Source organism: Vulpes lagopus, chromosome 1, assembly GCF_018345385.1.
Source record: "Vulpes lagopus strain Blue_001 chromosome 1, ASM1834538v1, whole genome shotgun sequence".
NCBI classification, from domain to species: domain Eukaryota; kingdom Metazoa; phylum Chordata; class Mammalia; order Carnivora; family Canidae; genus Vulpes; species Vulpes lagopus.
The window spans coordinates 23,259,950-23,281,628 of NC_054824.1; the positions used below are offsets into that span (position 1 = coordinate 23,259,950).

The window sequence follows — 21,679 nt, forward strand, 5'->3', positions numbered from 1 at the left end:
ATTAAGTTATTTTAACTGTAATAAAGTTATGCTCCTCCCACACACACACACTTCGAACATAAGAAACAGTTTTGAGATTCAACATTTTTAGAAGTATCTTAAAAATAAAGACATTTGGGGAGCCCCGGTGGCGCAGTGGTTTAGCGCCGCCTTCAGGCCAGTGCGTGATTCTGGAGACCTGGGATAGAGTCCCACATCGGGCTCCCTGCATAGAGCCTGCTTCTCCCTCTCCCTGTATCTCTCTCTGTGAATAAATAAATAAAATCTTTAAAAAAAAAAAATAAGGACATTTAAAATCAGGACCATTTTTTTCTTTTCCTGTATATGTTTATTTTACCTTTTTAATTAAATTATATCTTGTTGGGACACCAGAATGGCTCAGTCAAGTTGAGTGGCTGCCTTTGCCTCCAGGCATGATCCCGGAATGCCTCCAGGATCAAGCCCTGCATCATTGGGCTCCCTGCTCAGGAATCTGCTTCTCCCTCTTCTCCTCACCCCACTTGTGTGCACGTACACACTCCCTCTCTCTCACTCTCTCTCTCTCTCTCAGATAAATAAAATCTTTAAAATAGATGAATAAATAAATATGTAGTTATTTTCAAATAATATATGTTCATGATTAAAAACAAATTCAAATAGAAGAATATAAAGCGAGTCTTTCCTGCCTCCTGTTTCTACTCCCCAAAGGTAACCACTATTTTGTTTTTTTAATCATGTATGATTTATACTTTATATAATGTTGCTTTTTTCACTTAAATGGACATCTTTTCATATCACTATATTCAGATATTTACCGTTCTATTTTTAATAAATAATATTCCCTGTTACTCCTGGTAAATACTCGAAACTATTCTTGATCTTATAAATAATCTTAGACTTGGAAGACTTGATTTTTATGGCTGTTTTTAGAAAATATACTGCTACTGAATTATTGATGTTTTGAGATTCTGCAAAGTTTTTAATGCCCTAAGTTGGTGCTTCTCAAATTCCCCTCCCCGCCCCTGAACAAAGTTATGATAAAATACAACCTCAGTGGTTTTAAGAGTAGGGAGAGAGAGCCCAAATAATCATCCTTTTTGAATTTTGCATGAAAATTTTGCATTCAACTTCATATATTATGTAATTTGTTTTAAAATCAATGTTCAGATGTTAAAAATACTTAAGGCTGAGTAAAAACGATGGTCTAAGGAGAAGTGCTAGTTTTAACCTGGGGCTCTGTAGGCTCCCTGCCACTTACCTTGGCACACACTGACTGGTATAGTGACAAGGTTTCATACCCTAGTTTACAAAGCACATAAAGTTAAGCCACAATATCTATGTATTTAAATCCTAACAACCTGTGATAGATACCATTATATGGAAATGTGGCTTGATTCTTAATGCTCACATAATAAGAATTTTGACAGTCCAGCAATATGGCAAACCAGATCAACTGAAAAACCGTCCTACAACAAACACCCAGAGATACTGCATATTACAACAAACATCCTTTTACATACAAGAAAAATAAGGGATCTTACAAGAAAATAAGGGAAATCATCAGGGCAAAAAAATGGAAAGAATAGAATCCTAAGAGAATATAATCCAAGCATGAAAGCTAAGGGACTGTATGTGAGCTTCTGTCAGTATCAAAAATATAAAGCCCCAGTTTTAATGGCTCTTGTGTAATTGGAGATAAGTCTTTTGTTCTGTACCAGGTAAAATAGCAGAACTGAGATCTCTCCATAAATTTAGTATTCCCAGAGGGAACAACTTAAAAGTGGGCTAGAAAAAAATACCAGTTTTCTTACTTAAGCAAACTTTTATTTCTTAACAGAGATCTCCCCTCTTGTTGTGAGTTTGGATTTGCCCTACTTGCACACTTAAGAAAATCCCAACAAGACAATAAAAGTGTTTTGGGATTGGTAGTGTCCCAGGGCATCTGATAGTAATGAAACTCCCATTTAAAAGTCCTGTGCTTTCAGTCCAGGCCTTTAATTATTCCAGATTAAAATTAATCAAATATGAAGCCACAGTAAAAATTACCACACCCATAAGGGTCCAAGTTACCATGAGTAAAAGTCAGCAGAAATAACACAAAGCAGAATTAAGCTCTCAAATATTTAGACTCCAAACATTTGGAATATGATGTAAATATGCTTATATTATTTACCCAAAAAAGAATTAAAATATGCAAGGAATAAATTACTCAAAATGACCAAAAGGACTAAATACAACATTTAGGAATAATTAAAAATTTTAAATAGGGGATCTGAAATACATGACAAGAGAATTGGCAAGCTATAAGATATATCTGCAGTTACCCAGAATGCAACACAACCAAATAAGTAAAGGAGAAAAATGATAGATTAAGGAGCAGGGAAAGGAAAGACAGGACTAACAATACAGAACTACAGTAGAAAATAAGATGGAGAGAGTATAATTCAGGAGGGACTGACCAGGAATTTTCTGAACAAAGATGATTTCTAAACAAGGATAAATGAAATCTACCCTATAACACATGTTAGTGAGGCTACAGAACAACAGAAACAAAAGGGAGATTTTTAAATCAGCTAATCAGGAAAGAGATTACCTACAAAGGATTGACAGATGGAAGGGTATTTTCCATCACCATTAGTGGAAGCTGGAAAACTGGAATTATAACTTCACAGAGCTAAGAAAAAAAAGTGTACCTGCCCTAAATTATTTTTTAAGGAGAAGGGTGCAAATTCAAGATGTTTTGAAACAAAACCTGAGAGAATTTACTATAAATGGACCTTAATTGAAGGTATTTGGGGAGAAAGAAAATGATTGCATAGGACAAATATAAGATTCAAGAAGGAATGGTGAAACACATTAAGATAAAAGTTGACTGTTTAAAACAAAAATACATTTATGCATGTAAGAGAAGGTGGTTAAAGGGGATTTAAAATAAATAATTATTTCTACTAGTTTACAGAATAACCCTGAAGACTGTAAGCCTTTTAGGTAATGATATAGAAAGTGAGTTACATATTTATTTTTAAATGTTTAACTCTTTTAATAAGCTAATAAAAATTGTCTTTTACTTTTATAGTTCTTTTAATACTTTCTTAAGTTGATTCCAGTTTCTATAGTAGTAATAAGTTACATTGGGATATTAAAAAACCTACGACTCTGAGTATCAGTTTCTTTAAAGGGATCATAATAGCTAAGAATATTAGTTGTTTTAACACCAGCTGCTGTAGCTAATACTGGGCTTATCACAGTAGAAATTTATTGCTTGTGCATGTGAAATCCAAAACAGTTGTTCCTGTTTGGCAGATGATCTTCCGTATTGTCATTCAAGGACCCAGTTAAGCTTCCTCCATCTTGTACTTCTGCCATCCTCCAGGGCTTTGGCAACTTAATCATTTAGCCAGCAGATAAAGAGAATGGAGATCACATGAGAGGTTTTTTGAGCCAGGTCTAGAAGTGACCCTCCCTTTAATCACATATCAGTGGCCACAATTCAATCTTGGAACTGTAACTTCCTAGAGGGGTTAGGAAATGTCTTGTATGCCCCCAGAGGAAGAAGGAGATGGCTTTTATGAGCAGCTGGCCAGTCCCAGTTACCCAGAGTATTTACTCCTCTAGCCACAGGTTAGAACCACTTAACTGTTGCCAGTTAAACATCCCAAAGGCTCTTCCAGTCACCATCCAATTCACTGTCCAGGATAAGCATTTCAAGATGACATGTGGTCCTCCAGCTGGTCTAAATGTAGCATCCCATAGTTTGGAAACAAATGAATTAAAAGGACAAGTTATCTGTCACCTCGCCCTCTCCAACTCACACAATACATAATAACAGAAAGACAGGATAATCAGTAAAAGTTTCCACTGGGAAAAGGAAAGCGTGGAAGTGTACCACAGTTACTCGTCTATAGGGATGAAGTCTTGGCATTGTCTAGTCCCTCTGCCCAGGATTTGTGAAAGGGGTCTTGATCAAACCTTGCTTCAGCCCTTGGAAAGGAACTCCCTTATCCATTGGTCATGACTCCAAGCTTCACCTTTTAGTAAATTCCTTCTTAATGCATTCTTCATACCATGTCAGATGTGGGTATTGGCATATACTCTCCTCAGAGTTTGTACGGTTTTCACAACCCGCACCTTGCTTATGTAGATCTGGGGTCCTGAGGATTGTTGTAAGACTCAAAACAATCAAAAACTTTTAATTAGGAATTTGTGGTTCCTTTGGCAGTTTAATTTCCTCAAAAGTAGGCTTGTGATCTCCTTGGTTCCTGTCCGTTTCATGTACCTGTAACTATTACTATAATTCCTTTTAGACAGAATCTTGAACCTGGTTTATTTGATTTCTGGCCACACTGCTTTTTCTCAACTGAGTAGAGGCACCTTGAAGCCCTCAAGTTTTAGTGGGAAGTACTTTCTCTTAATTTATTCTTTGCTGCAGTACTGAGTCTTAATGGGCCTTTGTCAGTCTTCTTTCCTGCTATTTGGAGTCTAGAAGCAGCCAACTTTTCCAGTCCTTTAAGGCCACAAATTATCATAGGAGACAAATTTTACCAAATGTTTTACCATGTCACTAATGAATCTCTGTCTTTTCCAGTTTCAGCTTTTTTTGCTGCTTAGTGCTAGGCTAATATCAAATATATTAGATTTTTGTGATAGCTACATCCATTTCTATACCATTTCTTATATTTTTTATATTGGTTAGAGTGGCACTGTTATAATAAGCTCTGAAATATCATGGCTTTACAAAGTACAAGTTTTTTGTTGTTGTTGTTTCTACTCATATGATGTCCAAAAGGAATGTTTTTGATTAGTGAGCAGTTTTCACATTGGTGGCTCAAGATCCCAGGCTCCTTCTGTCTTGTAGTTCAAAATCCTCTGCATTCAGTGGCATATGAGGAAAGGAAAAGGAATATATGTATGTGAGAGATTTTTATGGCCAGGCTTGAAAGCAAAGTACATTTCCATCTACAACCCATTGACTAGAATGGTGATATAGCCACACCTAACTACTCAAGTCTGGAAAATGTAACCTCTGGGCAGCCCGGGTGGCTCAGCGGTTTAGCGCCTCCTTCGACCCAGGGCCTGATCCTGGAGACCGGGGATCGAGTCCCACGTCAGGCTCCCAGCATGGAGCCTGCTTCTCCCTCTGCCTGTCTCTGCCTCTCTCTCTGTGTGTGTCTCTTATGAATAAATAAGTAAAATCTTTAAAAAGAAAAAATCTTTTATGTCCAGGAGGGAAAGGAAATGGGGTCAGTGAGCAGCTAATGGGGTCAGGCAACATTAGGTTAATCTAACGACTCATTTCTGTTCACCATAAGGTTAATAAAAACAAAATAGTTTATAAACATTTGGACAATGATGCATAATAAGAGATACTTCACAGTCTATCATGTTTACATACTAATGTGTATAAGACTAAAACAACATACATCAAACAGTATTTCATTTTACTAGTGATGTACTTTGGTATTTTCTATTCTATTTTTTTAAATGCTTTTATAGTCTACTGAATCAATTTTGTGACCTAGGTTTCCAGATCTCTGATATAGATTTTTATGATTTAGGGGATCCCTCCTGGGTGGCTCAGCAGTTGAGCATCTGCCTTCAGCCCAGGGTAGCCCAGGGTGTGATCCTGGAGTCCTGGGATTGAGACCCAAATCGGGCTCCCTGCATGGAGCCTGCTTCTCCCTCTGCCTGTGTCTCTGCTTCTCTCTCTCTCTCTCTCTCTCTCTCTCCCATTAATAAATAAAATCTTAAAAAAATATAGATTTTTAAGATTTAGATTTTATGAGTAGGTTTCTGCCTGTAGCTTAAAAAACACTGTGATAGGTAGATTAAGTTTAGGGGGCAAGTGATTTACAAAGGTATTGATATCCACCTACTTCCCTTTCAGGACATACAATGTTTACCTGATAGGACTTTTTTTAAACCCTATGTTTTATTTTGTCCCAGAGAGATGTATAATCAGGAAAGATTATGGAGATAGAGATGGAGACATCAAACTGTTGGTCTAGCAGTCTTGGTCCCAAGAGAACTAGGTTAAGGTCATTTAATTTTTACAAATATTCGTCTGAACCATTAAGCTCTTAGAGTGACCAGGAAACTGGTTGGAAGTTGAATGATGACATTGTGCTTAACCATTTCTATTACCACAAATGTCTCTTCTTTTATTGTAGGAATCAAGTATTGGTCTTACAACCTTTATTTTTGATTTTTTGTAAACAGCTTACTGCTGGTTGCAGGGGGGACAGTTTTAAAAATCTGTGACTTTGGTACAGCTTGTGACATTCAGACACACATGACCAATAACAAGGGGAGTGCTGCTTGGATGGCACCTGAAGTTTTTGAAGGTAAATGACAAAATCATATTGCGATTGATAATCTGCCTTCTTACTCCATGTACATCCGGTGTGTGTTTATGGCTTTATGCTGTTTCCACAGTTTTATTTCTGCATAGTACATATTATAAAGCATATACAGTTGACCCTTGAACAATGCAGAAGTTAGTGGCACTGACCATCCCACACAGTTGGAAATACACATGTAACTTTTGGCTCCTCCAAATTTAACTACTAAGTGACCAGAAGCATTAGTCATAACATAAACAGTTGTTTATCACCTACTTTATATATGTATTATATACTGTATTCTTAAAATAAATTTGAGAAAAGAAAATAGTAAGGGAAATACATGTATAGTATTGTACTGTATTTACCCAAAAAAAAAAAAAAAAGAAAGAAAAGATACGCATTTAAGTGGACCTCTGTAATTCAAACCAGTATTCACTGGTCAACTGTAGTAAAGTCTAAGGAGATAGTAAACAAATATAGCCCTAGATCTTAATAGCAATTTGTATTGTCTAGCAGTGTTCTATGCAAGTTCAAGTATATATACAGTCAATCCTCATTTTCATATTCCACCAATTGCAGTTATAAAAACCTGACTATTTTTAACCCTAAAACCAGTATTCTTGGTGCTTTCATGGTTATTTGCAGCCATATACAGCAGGGAAAAATTTTGAGTCATCAACACATGTTCCTAACTGAGGAATAAGACAACACACTGCCTTCTTATTTTGCTCTCTACTTAGTGCCTTTTTTTTCTATTTTTTTATGTGCTTTTTGTTGGTGATTTCACTGTTTAAGATGGCCTCCAGAAGCAGCATTGAAGTGCTTTCTAGTGTTCCTATTTATAACAAGGCTGTGACATGTCTTAGAAAATACATGTGCTGGCTAATCTTTATTCAGGCATGATTTATAGTGCTGTTCCATGAGTTCAATGTTAATGAATCTCCAATACATATTAAATAAAGTATCTTAAACAGAAACACATAATAAAACAAGGTTATATATTGATCAGTTGACACTAAGGTTCATAGGAACCTAACCCTGACTGCACCTACGAGCAGATGATTCAGCAGTCACTAGTCCAGTCGTCACAGAAACTGTATAGAACATAAAGACCAAGAATAACAAGAATCAATTGTGCTTTGTATTAGTTTCCTAGCAATTAAAAATTGACAGCCTAAGTTTAAATGAGCATGCCTTAGAAGGAATGCAGGTAATTTGGTTTAAATATAATACTAAGAAAGGCAAGTAACTGATAAACTTCTGTTTAATTTCTTTTACATCTCTGTACCTCAAGTTATAAAAGAGAGATCTGCAAGTTTCATAACAGGTTTCTGTTTGAAAATATTAAGTTTTATTTTAAATGAGAAAAGTTGATTAAAGATGTGGGATTTGTATGTTAGGAAGTATGACCGTCCAGAAGATTCAGATATGTTTAGTATCAGATTCTGGTTATGGCCTATTTATTTTATTTTTGGCAAATTTAAAGTATTTTGTTTCTTTGTTTCTAGCCACCTGAGAGAGAAATTTACCATGCAGTTGGTCACTTGAGTAGAGCTATTTTGCTTTTTAAAATTCAATTAAAAAGTGAATGAACTAGCAAATGTTAAATTATACAATTAACTAAATAATGTCTCTTTTTTAAGTTCATGTGTAGAATACACTGGCTTAAAACTATTCATTTAAAATGTTTTCCTGTGAGTTAACATAGTTTTACTATAGTGTGAAAAGCAAAAAGATTTATTTATACAAAAGAGGCGAGAAGTTATTTTTAGTATTTAGAGTAGCAAAGTTCATACTATGAGGCTATATAGATTTCTTCGTTTCTGAAAGATGTCAGCACCTAAAACCAAAATTAGATTGTAATACCATTTTAATGCTTACAGTAGACTGCTTAGTGCATGTGAAGTACACATGCTACGTACATATGTAATTATCACTAATCATTGTTCATTCTTACAGTGGGTTTTTCGGGGTTTTTTGGCTGTTTATTGGGCTGATTCACCCAATTTAGTGATCCTATAAATTTTGCAGCATAATCTGCTTACTATAAATTTGTTATCTGATTTTCACTGCTTACAACTGTTAAGTTTACAAATTAAGAATTTTATCTTGCCAGATATTTAGAAGAAAGTCATAACATTAAATTAGAAATTTCTTCTGCCTTGATAGAGTAGTTCCATCAAGAGAATGAATGGGGAAAGAAAATTGAAGATTTAAAAGTTGCAGAAAGGAAAGTACAAATGCTTTATACTCTACCTTAGAGAAAGTATAAGTCTGAGTAAATAAAAAATAAATCCTGTGCCTCTCAGTGAAAAGGTAGAAAGTGTCCAGCTTTCTAAAGTGTTTTTTTAGTGCATTATTAATACTTAATTCATAAGTAAATGTTTTGTTGCAGAGACATAAGGTACTTAGGAAAGAGTAATTTCCCAGCTCTGTGTGTTGTGTCCTCCTGTTTTTGTACACAGTGCTGTTAAAAATTTATGAAAGCAGTTGTAGAAAAAGAATCTTGAAATTATACCACCTTTTTCTCTAGGTAGCAATTACAGTGAAAAATGTGATGTCTTCAGCTGGGGTATTATCCTTTGGGAAGTGATAACACGTCGGAAACCCTTTGATGAGATTGGTGGCCCAGCTTTCCGTATCATGTGGGCTGTTCATAACGGTTAGTAAAATGAAGTTTTTCTTTAATATATTTTGTATATTTTCTGTCTGGAAAATTGCATCTACCTTAAAGAAGACCATTTATCCCAAATATTAAAATATCCAGTTCTTTGTTACCAGAATACTTTGCTGTCATCAGTCTCCTACTCTCCCCCCAAAATCAAGGAGGGCAGAGGTGAGAGTGGTCCCATCCTTTGCCCAAGGCTGAGGAGGTCTGCTGATTCTGCTGATTAGGGAAAAGCCATCAGTAGACAGCCAGAGCCAAGTACCTAGGTTGGCTTTCTCCAGGGGATAGAGAAGCATCAGATTGGACTCTGTGGAGAAAATAAAATTTTTAAATTAAATTAATAAAATCTTAGGTTCAGATAATTGAAGAGATATAACCTTTTCTTTTGAGGGAGTAAAAAGATAATAAGAGTTGTTACTTCAGCTATTCATAAAGGCAGAACATAGCGCTTCACATATGCTTTCTTTTTAAAATCTTTTCATTCACCCTTATAAGGGGAGTACTATTATTGCTTCATTTTACAATTTTACAGAGACCGAGACCTAGAGAGGGAAAGGAAGTTGCCCAAGGTCACCAGATTAGTAAGTGGTATTGCTGGGATTCACATCCATATCTTTCTGACTCCCAATGCCCATATTTTTAAGTTATATTGATTTATGAATTCAGTATCCTTATATCCCTCCTGCTCCTTTTAGACATGTAGTTGTGATGTTTCTAACTACTCAGGATGTTAGAATACATGTTCTTCATTAATCAAGTTACTTCGCATTTGATTTGGGAAAATAAACTCTTCATGAAGGGAAATTGCTTAACCTTCCTAATTTTTATTTCACTATTATTTAATTTCTATCAATTGGTTATAATCATTGTGATTATGGCATTTTAATTTTTTTGGCATTTTAATACACTGTTCCACAGATCATAAAATACTTACCTAACTAGGTCATTCATAGACTTGTCAAACAGTATCATTATCTGAGTAATCCTAAGTGTTTTTATTGGTTTCCTGTACTACTTTTCATTTTACTACCTTTAATGTCATTGTAGAGAATGCTAGAGTAATGACTAAGACAATTTGCTGTGTTTTTCTGTCAATTGTCAGTAAATTATCAACTCGGTAAAGTAAGGAATAAAAGAGCTAACTTGTTGGTAAAATTACAAAGACTTCATAATATTAAAGGCTTTTTTTAAGTTAGGAACCTCACTATAGTATTTACACAAAAGTTGACAGTTTTCTGGCTGTGAAATGATGGATTCACAGCAGCCAAAAAGGTCTGCCACTGACAAAAGAGTTATTTAGAGGTCACTGAGTATAACACCATAGTTGATGACTTTCCTGATATGAAAGAGGATTTTTCAAACACATTTGAAAGTTTTACAGTGAATCTGAAAATATAGTTCAGATAAGATTACTTAAAACCACCATTTAATTTTTTTTAATGAAGTACCCACTAAGCCATTATTATTTGTTACAGGAAAAAGTTTAGAATAAATGAGATAGGGGGCAGCCCTGGTGGCTCAGCGGTTTAGCGCCACCTTCCATCCAGGGCCTGATCCTGGAGACCCAGTATCAAGTCCCACGTCAGGCTCCCTGCATGGAGCCTGCTTCTCCCTCTGCCTGTGTCTCAGCCTCTCTCTCTCTCTCTCTCTCCCCCTCTGTCTCTCATGAATAAATAAATGAAATCTTTAAAAAAAAAAAAAAAGAATAAATAAGATATTTGTATCTTACTCTTACTATAATGCACATGAAAATTTTAACTTTGCAAAAGGTGTAGCTTTCCCCTTTTATGAAAATACAATGTTAACAGAACAAAAAGTACTTCACTATTCCAAAATCTTAAATTACAAGATCTATAAAATAAGTACTGTGTTGGAAATACATATAAAAATTTTATACCATTCTTTTGGATAAATACATTCTTCCCCCTCCTCTAATTTTCAATTCTAGGTACTCGACCACCACTGATCAAAAATTTACCTAAGCCCATTGAGAGCCTGATGACTCGTTGTTGGTCTAAAGATCCTTCTCAGCGCCCTTCAATGGAGGAAATTGTGAAAATAATGACTCACTTGATGCGGGTATAATCCTTCTTTTGAGGGGCTTTGAATTTAGGGGAATTTGATAGATACTGAGTTTGGATGGGGTTTAATGTGAAGAGACATTGCTATTTTCTGCTTTATACTTTTCTGTTTTGTCCAGTTTCTAATGGGCATTTATTACTCATATTCAGAGGAGGAAACATTATTTTGGGGAAAAAATCGAGTTCTTTATAATGGAAAGATAACTAGACTTGGTTTCTGAACTTGCTTTTTCCTCTTGCTTAACTTAGTAGACAAATGCGTTTGTTTGAGGGCCTGTTGCCTCTCTGTATTCTAAGAAGCTGAATTAGATGTCTTGATAGGACTTAGGTATTTTCTGACTCTAATACTTGCCAAACTAAATTTTAAATTTTCTTGAGTACAGATCTTCATCAAGGAGTCATTTATGCAGGGCAATAGAACAGTTGTATACCCAGGCACATTTGTTTAAATGATTTTTACCTTCTGGTGTTTCATTGCACAGTTTTAGCTTTTCATTTGCCATTAAAATGTTAAACTTCTAGGATTTATAGATAGGATTTTTTAATTTAGAAGAACCCTTTCAAATGATTATCAAAATTTCTTAGTCTATAAACAAACACTTTGAGAATTACTTGAATAATTTTAGGCCTTTAGTTTTGGGTGCACTAATAAAATCTATCGAGTGGTACTTTGACTTGAAAAGTTCACATACTTATGAAAGTGCCTGAATTTCAGAACAGTTTGCTCAGTAGAAGAACCCTTCAATCTCCTTACATATAGATTTCCTATATGGCTAGAGATTTGTTTATTCTATTGAAAATGATTTAGGCAAACCAAGCTTGAAGTAATCTGATTAAAACTTACCATCATATGTGAATTCCAGCTATACATAGGATCCTAGGCCCTAAAGATACATTCATAAGAAATCTACTTCGTCTCCATAGTGAGATACCTTAAAACATTGGGATATAAAAATTGTTCAGATTGTAGTTGTACTTACATGTGCTTTGTCTGATTTGAAAAGAAAACCTTTCCTTTTCTCCCCTAATTTCTAATGTTTGCCCAGCAAAAATTTCCAATATTATATCTCCAGTTTATAGAGGAACAGCCATAATCTATTTTTGATATTCAAAATATTAGTTCTGACAATTATTCTATGGCATACCAAGCTCAACTGTCAGACTGACAGTAATTTCAATAGTTTGGAAGTTTGTATCAGCAGAACATAAATACATTTTATATAATTACAAGGAATGATACTATTATATTACCTATGTTCCTCTAGAAAAATATAGCTGTGTTCTTTAGAACTGTCTAGGCTCTGTGTAAAATAGATACTTAAGTACATACATGGGATTGATCACAGGTGAAATACAAAAGAGTAGCACATTATCACCATCTTTGTAAAACAAAAAACCTAAGGCATATACTGAGTATATGTATCTACAAATTCAGTATATGCCTTAGAGAAAATGAAGCAGTATCTTTGCTACTTTCACATCTCAGGACAAGAAAATAATAATGTGTATTCTTCAAATTAATTCTCACAGGATTTATTTTGCGTTAAAGAAATTTTAAATTGTGATTTACTTTTTCATATATAGTACTTTCCAGGAGCAGATGAACCATTACAGTATCCTTGTCAGTATTCAGATGAAGGACAGAGCAACTCTGCCACCAGTACAGGTAAATGGATAGATTGGAAGAGTAATAACCTAATTTTTTGTGTCTCTGTTCCCATGAAATTATAATCAAGAAGTAATGAATGATGTCTCCATTTGCATTTTAATTTCTTCATTTCATATGATTGACTGCAATTTGGGTTTCCAGGTGCATCATTCTTCATGAAGGTATCCAGATTAAAGAGTTACTAAAGACCTGCTTCCAAGTATTAGAATTCTTGCATAGTTAAATATAAAAAGATGGAATATTGTATTGCTGGGAATGTCATTCTTTATTTGAAAGAAAATCATTTTTACACAGATAACGGCTTGATCAAATAATATTAGAAATCATTGTAAATGTAAAAATCAGTGTATTTCTTCTTCGTATTTCACCCTACTTATTGGTCTTTTGTAGAAAAGCCTGTAGAAGCTCTTATTTAAGAACTCTTGTTTTTAGTTCAAAGTTCCTTAGTTTTCTAAGGATCCGTAGTATGTGAACATCAAAAAAGACAGTAGAGATAACTCTCTTAGAAAAATTGTGCTTTTCAAAATATATGGCCTTTTAAGCATTTTTATTAAGATTTTATTTTTACTGATCTGTTTCCCCAACCTCGAAAATAATTACGTTTACTTTAAGCTGGCTTAATAGTTATTACCAAATTCCATCTTTACTGAAAATCTTTAAGTTGCTCTGAATTCTAAAGTGAACTTCTCTGAAATTCCATGATTTGTTTCTGCCACCACCTCCAGACTCTCTCCCTGTTTAAGTACTGTGACCTTCAGTCCTTTGATCTTTCCATCTTTTCACTGAGCTCCAGTTCTCTCAGAGCCTTCCTTTCACTTAATTCCAGTTATTCTAATTTCTTGTCTCAGGCTTGTTTGGCTATTAACCACAAGTGGTTAAATCTGACACTTGCGGGGCAGCCTGGGTGGCTCAGCGGTTGAGCATCTGCCTTCAGCCCAGGGCGTGATCCTGGAGACCTGGGATCGAGTCCCACGTCAGGTTCCCTGCATGGAGCCTGCTTCTCCCTCTGCCTGTGTCTCTGCCTCTCTCTCTCTGTCTCTCATGAATAAATAAATAAAATCTTTAAAAAAAAAAAAAAATCTGACGATTGCTTTTGCTTGCCTATGCCAGTATGGGTGCACATGGCTGGAGACAACACGTATTTACTGTCTTCAAACACCTTAGTGATTTAGTGATGCTACATGGTTGTCCTATAATTTAGTCTGCTCCTCTCACTTAGGTGACTTAACTTTATACTTTAACCTGTCTCCTCAAATGTCAAATAATCTCCTCTTCACTCCTCACTTTCAGCTGATCTTATTTGCCTATTTCTTTGAAAGATTGGATTGATCAAAAGGTAGCTTCCAGAAGCTCCCCCACTACATCTGCCCACCGGCCGTTATCTGTGCCCATCTGCTCTACATTCTTTTCTGTTACCATGGCTGAGCTCCTCACCAGAGGCAAGCTTGTCTACTTATGCAGTGTATCCCATCTGCTCTTCCCAGCAGTTCTTCCCTCAGTCTTTTGCATCATCAGTTTTAGCCTTTCTACTGGAATCATTCATTCCCAAGGCATATATAGTCTGTATTTCCATCCTCTTAGCTTCTCTCTTCCCATTCTCTCTAGTGCCCAGTCCATTTAGGCTTTTATATACTGCTACTCCAGAATTACCCCTGTCAATGTTACTAGTTGTCTCCACATGACTAAATTGAAATGATTTTCACTTCTCATTGTTTCTTTAAAAAAAAAAAAAAAAGATTTATTTATTTAAATAAGCAAGAAGGAGAGAGACCATGTACAGCAAGGGCAGGGGGAGAGGGAGAAAGAGAATCTTAAGCAGACTTCCTCATAAGCAGGGACCTGACCTGGGTCGTTTTGTTTTTGTTTTTTTTTAGATTTTATTTATTTATTCATGAGACACACACACACACACAGAGGCAAAGACACAGGCAGAGGGAGAACCAGGCTTCATGCTGGGAACCCGACGTGGGAAGTGGGACTCGATCCCAGGTCTCCAGGATCACACCCTGGCCCGAAAGTGGTGCTAAACTGCTGAGCCACCCAGGCTGCCCTGACCTGGGTTCTTATGACCTGAGACCTGAGACCATGACCTGAGCCAAAACCAAGAATCAGATGCTTAACCAGCTGTGCCACCCAAGTGCTCCTAGTTCTCATCTTTTTTGGCTTTCAGTAACATTTAACACAGTTCATTACTTTCTCCTTATATAGAGTATTTTCTTTAGTTAGTCCACAGGTTACCATATGAGCCTGGGTTTCCATCTTCTATCTCTGGCCACTTTCTCTGATGGTTTCCTATGCTGGTAACTTTTTATCTTCCCAACCTATACATGTCAGCATGCCTAGGGCTCGGTCATTAAGGCTCTTTTGTTTATGTCTCTACCCTCATTTCCTCAGTAATCTCATCCAGTATCATAGTTTTATATATCATCTATTTGCTGTTTTGCTTCATCCCTGGCCTAAACTTCATACTCCTATATCCAGCTACTTGATGTCTAATAGGAACTCAAACTTTTTTTTTTTTAAAGATTTTTATTTATTTATTCATGAGAAACACACAGAGAGAAAAAGGCACAGACAGAGGCAGAGGGAGAAGCAGGCTCCATGCAGGGAGCCTGAAGTGGGACTCGATCCCGGGTCCCCAGGATCACACCCTGGGCTGAAGGCGGCACTAAACCGCTGAGCCACCTGGGCTGCCCAGGAACTCAAACTTAACATATTCTAAACTAAGCTCCTGACATACCCTTCAAATTTAGTTTTCCCATGGTCTTCCCCATCTTGATTAATAGCCACTTTGATTTACTAGCTCAGACTAAGAACCTTATAGTCACCCTTGACTTTAGAAGACTAAGCATTTTGGTTCCCTGTTTCTGCTATCCTTAAGTTTCATTTAAAATGGGTTTGGAGGGCAGCCCGAGTAGCTCAGTGGTTTAGCACCACCTTCAGCCTGGGGCGTGATCCTAGAGACCCAGGATCGAATCCCACGTCGGGCTCCCTGCATGGAGCCTGCTTCTCTCTGCCTCTCTCTCTCTCTGTGTCTCTCATGAATAAATAAGTAAAATCTTTTAAATAAATAAATAAATAAATAAAGAAAGAAAGAAAGAAAGAAAGAAAGAAAGAGTGGATATCTTCATTGGCTTGAAAAGTCTTAGTTTCGATTCATATCTTGTTAGTTTAGAAAAGAATTTAAATTACATATTATTGAACAAAGCATCTGTATAATTCCCAATTTGTAATCATAAATATTTCTGCTTTCCTAGGCTCATTCATGGACATCGCTTCTACAAATACCAGTAATAAAAGTGACACTAATATGGAGCAAGTTCCTGCCACAAATGATACTATTAAGCGCTTAGAATCAAAATTGTTGAAAAACCAGGCAAAGCAACAGGTTTGTTTTGTTACTAAAAGTAAAATCATATGATGACCTTACTAGTAGTCATTACTTTATACTGACTGAAACTATTTGTCATCTTCCATTATACAAATGCTGAATCTTGTTCCTGAAGCAGATAACCATAGAGACATAAAATGAGATTCTCCTACCATTTATCACAAATTGTTTTCCCTTCTGATGATTGCTGCCTTTGCCAATAGCGCAACCCCCTCCCTGTGATATTCCCTAGCTTTAATGGTTGATTAAAAATGTAAAGTGCTAAAAAAAACTGGTTCTGCTACCCAGTTAAAGGAATTTGTCCTAAATCTATCATTTCATATTGTTCAGATTTATTATCCTTTTGCTGTTGTTGGTTAAAAAGTATTTTAGGTAATAATTTTATTTATCTTACCTGAGGCATTTAAGTTAACTAATAATTGTAGCCTCTAACTCCCAACTCCAGTGACTGCCCTTTCTTAAAGGCAGCCATCTGTAGCTTGCTCTCCCTTAACCCCTACAATTCCTTCTCCCTTAAAACTTCCTTTTCAGAACAGAACAGAATCCATAAGAATCTTAGGTGATATCTTCCTCCTCCTAGGCTGCCCAGGAGTTTTAAATTTAAAGAGCTTCAGTAATTCTTGTAATTTTAACAGAGTGAATCAGGACGTTTAAGCTTGGGAGCTTCCCGTGGAAGCAGCGTGGAAAGCTTGCCCCCAACCTCCGAGGGCAAGAGGATGAGTGCTGACATGTCTGAAATAGAAGCCAGAATTGCTGCAACCACAGGTAAAAAGGAAACAAAAACCTAAAGAGAAGTGGAAATAAAAGTTTTATAGTTTCAGTAGTGGGAATGTCAGGTTTTTTGTGTCATAAATTTTTTTCAAGCAGGAAGTAGGCTTACAATATACTTTCTAAGTTTCTAGCCATAATTTGTATGTTTTTCTCCAATTCCAAATAAGGCAAGTATGACTTACAAAATTATTTGGATCATAAAATATATTTTTATTAAATATAAATCTTTCACCTCAAACATGAGGTCAAAATTTAAGTAGGAAATTGAAATCTTGCCAAAATTAGAATGTTTCAGCAGATTTTTAGTGATTGTACTAGAAATTGTGCTGACTTCAAATAATAGCAAATATTTTGTTTTGAAATTAGCAGAAAAATGTACTCTAGATCCAAATATGATTTGGCCATACTGTGTGTTCCTCTTCCTTCTAGTAGCAAGAATAGCCAAGTTGGTATAGATAATTCTTTTAATTGTTATCTAAAAGATCATGGTAATTTTATTCAATCTTGGAAAAGCTAGTATTTGAATTCATTTTTTCACTTAAATGATTAATGATTAATTACTGAAGGACTGGTTATCACAAAAACAATTACAGTTGACCCTTGAACATCACAGGGGTTAGGGATATCAACCTGCCTTGCAGTTGAAAATCCACATATGCCTGGGTGGCTCAGTCAGTTGAGCATCTGACGCGAAGTCTTCTTAAGATTCTCTCCCTCTCCATCTGTCCCTTCTCCACTCACTCTCTCTTGCTTTCTAAATGAATAAATAAAATCTAAAAAATAAATAAATCTTTTTAAAAAAGAAAATCCATATGTAACTTATGACTCCCCCAGAACTTAACTTAAGAATATTATAAGGAGAATAGGGGCACCTGGGTGGCTCAGTGAGTTGGGCGTCTGCCTTTGATTCAGGTCATGATCCCAGGGTTCTGGGATCGAGCCTGCTCAGCGTGAAGTCTGCTTCTCCCTCTCTCTCTGTTGTTTCCACTGCTTGTAATCCCTCCCTCTCCCTCCCTCTCTCTGTCAAATAAAATCTTTTTAAAAATATAAGGAAAATACATTAACAACACTATATTGTATTTTTTTTAACCATGTATAATTGGACCCTCGCAATTGAAACCCATGTTGTTCAATGGTCAGTTGTATATATTTTATTACCTGAGTGAATTACAACCTTTCTAGCCAGTCTTTAGCTAGGTAATGCTGGTTTAATTTGTTTTTGTTCCAGTTCTTCCAGGGGTAGAGGAGAGCTAATTATAAAAGTAAATACATTTCTTTTGTGGAAAATGTGGAAATAAAAACAACCAAAAACCAGTTTTCCTTAATTTTCCCCCTAAGAGATAAACTCTTAACAATTTTGTGTCTTTACTTCTAGTCTTTTAACCATATATATGTATACATATGTATTTTCATGTATATTAGTATGTATATTTTTTAACTTAGCTAACCAGGTTTCTTTGGAGTTTTTTTAGGTCTTTTTTTCTCATTTGTTTTTTTTTTCTTCTAAATAGAATGTTGTCATTTTTTGTGGAGCTCTTTTCAGAAAGAAGTTTCCCAGAAGACTATCATATTGTACTTGTCTTCATCTAATAATGAACACTGATTATATTAGCATTAGAATCGGCTAGCTACAACAGAATATTCAAAATAGCCGTGTCTTTAACACATAAGCTTTGTTTTTCACACATAGAGAAATTTGAAATTTGCTCTGTGATCTTAGACAGCTGAGCTCCTCTGTCTCTGGGCCACAATTCTATTGTGTGGCTTCCATCTTCAAGGTTATTTTGTGCTCTAGAATAGCTATCATAATTTCAGTCATCACATCCACAATCCAGGCAGCAAGAGGGGAAAATTAGAAGGCCATAGGATACATGCCCAAGTTCTTTCAAGGATCTTTACCAGAAGTTTCCCCTATCTACTTCCATAGAGATGCCTTTGGCCATAGTAATAGATGGCTACATGGGGCTGCAAGGAAAAAACGGATCTGTGATCTTTTATGTAGGAACATTGCTGTCCTGGGTAAAGTCAGTGTGCTGTTGCTAAGAAAGAGGGGAAGAATAGAGATTGGCAGGGGACTAGCAGTCTTTGCCACACAGATGGATCTTCATAAATGATCAAATTGAATGGAGCTTACCAGCCACTAACAAGCCCTCCTACTCTCTGAGTCACAAGTGTTTTTCTGTGGAGTGAGGGCATCTCAGTATAGCATTAGATGAATAGTGTATACAGTGACACATGTTCACACTTGGGAAACCTTTCACTTTAGGGATGTCATTCAAGTTAGATCTGCTAAATAATAATTACTGCTCTAAAGTGGTTTTATAATTTATATCTTTTCTGGTCAGGTACTGGTTTATAATTATTCTGTACAGAAGTGATACTTCAGTAGGTTAAAAACAACCACATATATTTAAATTATCCTACCCTCTAAATGTGGAACAGATGTTGTTGAACATCCACTGAATTTTATATAGTTCAGATTTTTTTAATGAATTGTCTTACTTTGAAAGATTCGTATTCTCCAGCTTTTAACACTGTTCACATTTAATGGGAATGCACTTTGACCTTTGGAAACTACAGCAAATATTCAGCTGAATAGAAGTGTATGTAAATATTTATTTACAAAAGCATATATGTTTCGTACTTTGATTCAATAATTACCATTTAATCACAAATTTCACTTTATAGCAACTTCAAGAAACATCTCATTTGAACATATATTCCTTTGTGTAATTAAAACGAATATGGTGGCTTATTTCTTTTTAACTCCTGTCTCCCTTCCCACTTTCATCCTAGCCCTCCATCGCTTATCAGTGATTCCACTTAGGTAGATTGTTTCCCATGTTTGAAATTTAGCTTCCTCACTACCGTGCAGCTTTGTCTCTGTCCTTTTTTTTCCCCCCCGCTAATTAAAACCAGTATGTGAAAATCTTTATTGATAGTTTGTTTTCTCCTAAATCATGCCTTTTCTTAGCATGGATGAAAAGTTAGATAGTTCTGCATGCCATTCTGCATGAAGTATTAACATAACTATTTGAAAATTATTCTGTTTTTGTAGTTAATCGTTTTCTGTGTTACTGTTTGTGGTTGTTTGCATGTATACTGTATATATATGTTTTTGCAGCCTATTCCAAGCCTAAACGGGGCCACCGTAAAACTGCTTCATTTGGCAACATTCTGGATGTCCCTGAGATCGTCATATCAGGTATCATAGACCACCTGAGTTGGTCTAATAGCTGTGGGACCGGAATAATGATCCCTGGTACTTATAAAATGCTTCTTGCTCCAATTGTTATAGGACATAAAAATAGATACCTTGCATACAGTGATTAGGGAGACAGATTGAAAGGTATTACATTTATATATATACTGAAGCAGACTTAACAGGATACCTTAAATCTCCAAAAATGAGGGTAGCATAGAAGGCAAAATAAACCTTTTCTCAGAAGGGGAGAATACTAGCCTAGAATTTTATTACCTTCCTCCCTGCTTTTAAGTGAGATGAGCTAAACCAAGACTTTATTTGCACCCAGCAGAAAAAGGAAACAACTATTTAAAATATTTACTGTTCTTGGCTCCTTTCCTTCCTTAGTTTCTACTTTTGGGGTTCCTTTGAGACTTCCTATCCAAGCCTCTTTCTGTTGGTAGCAAGTGAAATTTGAAGTTAGGAAAAGAGAATTGCTAAATAACATTTTGCCTTAACCTAGAAAATAGAAACAAAGTAAAAGAGATTTGCTGTTTTGCATGGTATCTTGCCAAAGAATCATGGTCAGTTGTGATTCTTGTATGTTATCAAGAGAATCTTCTTGCAAACTACATGTTTTTATACCTAACTAGCACATGGTACTTCAATGTCTTAAATTGGTAAATTGCATTTATTTGTTATGGTGATAATTTCATAGATAAATCTCAATCACCGTTTTTGACAGACAACAAACGTATGTCATCAAAATTAATCATTTATTACTCTGTCTGCTTTGGGTTTTCCTCTACCTCTCCCCCGTAAAGAAATACACAGTTTTCCCACACACATTTATGGGTATGATTTGGGTAAATTCCTCAGGGCTATGCATTGCCCGTGATTGTGCTTTTAAAATAGTTTTGTTTCGTAGTTGAATACCTAGAGGTCATTTTCTCCTCCAGTAAAGTGAAAACAGAATACAGACCATGTCTTTATTATATATTATTGACTGTATCAGCAGCTATCTGGCACTGGGCCTCATGCACAGTATTTAATAAATATGCGCCTGTTAAATGAACCAACTATTATTGACCTCCCATGGCTAGGAACTAGGATACATATTAAATCTGTATAAATTATAAATATGCATAAAACATAATATAATTCTTAGGTACTTTGTATAAAACCACTTTATATTAGATTAATTTTTATTTTTTCAAAGTGATTTATTTTATAACATCATCACCATTGCTGTTCAGGGAAAAGAGTTTAACCTATTTCTCACATAGCAATTTCGTTAATTGAGTCATGGCCTGCATGCATAATTAACAGAGTACTTGAGATTATTTCACCTCCATGCTGAAAGGTACTGTGTTTAGGGGCATATTATTTTGACTAAAGAAGTAGCAACATTTAGACATACATACTATGAAGCTGTGATTACTTTAAATGTTTGAATCAGGAGTATTTAGGCAAATGGCAATATAGTCTTAATCCATGTCTTATGAGTAAGCACTAATAACACATACAAACTCATGTAGTGAACAGTGTAGCCAGTACTGTACAAAATAATGAGGGAGAGAAAAGAGAAAGGAAAG

The 21,679-nt window shown here is 35.7% G+C and overlaps 1 protein-coding gene across 2 annotated transcripts in view; it reads left to right on the plus strand.

Annotated features, from left to right (window-relative positions):
• Positions 1 to 21,679, plus strand: part of MAP3K7 (mitogen-activated protein kinase kinase kinase 7) — a 69,669-nt gene that overhangs the window by 22,593 nt on the left and 25,397 nt on the right. The window contains exons 6-12 of one of the 2 annotated variants that reach the window (XM_041764668.1): positions 6,196 to 6,320; positions 8,854 to 8,982; positions 10,937 to 11,067; positions 12,654 to 12,735; positions 15,996 to 16,126; positions 16,765 to 16,894; positions 20,025 to 20,105. In XM_041764668.1, coding sequence (XP_041620602.1) covers positions 6,196 to 6,320; positions 8,854 to 8,982; positions 10,937 to 11,067; positions 12,654 to 12,735; positions 15,996 to 16,126; positions 16,765 to 16,894; positions 20,025 to 20,105 — 809 coding nt within the window. The remainder of the gene's footprint in view (positions 1 to 6,195; positions 6,321 to 8,853; positions 8,983 to 10,936; positions 11,068 to 12,653; positions 12,736 to 15,995; positions 16,127 to 16,764; positions 16,895 to 20,024; positions 20,106 to 21,679) is intronic. The other variant, XM_041764677.1, reaches the window with a different exon arrangement.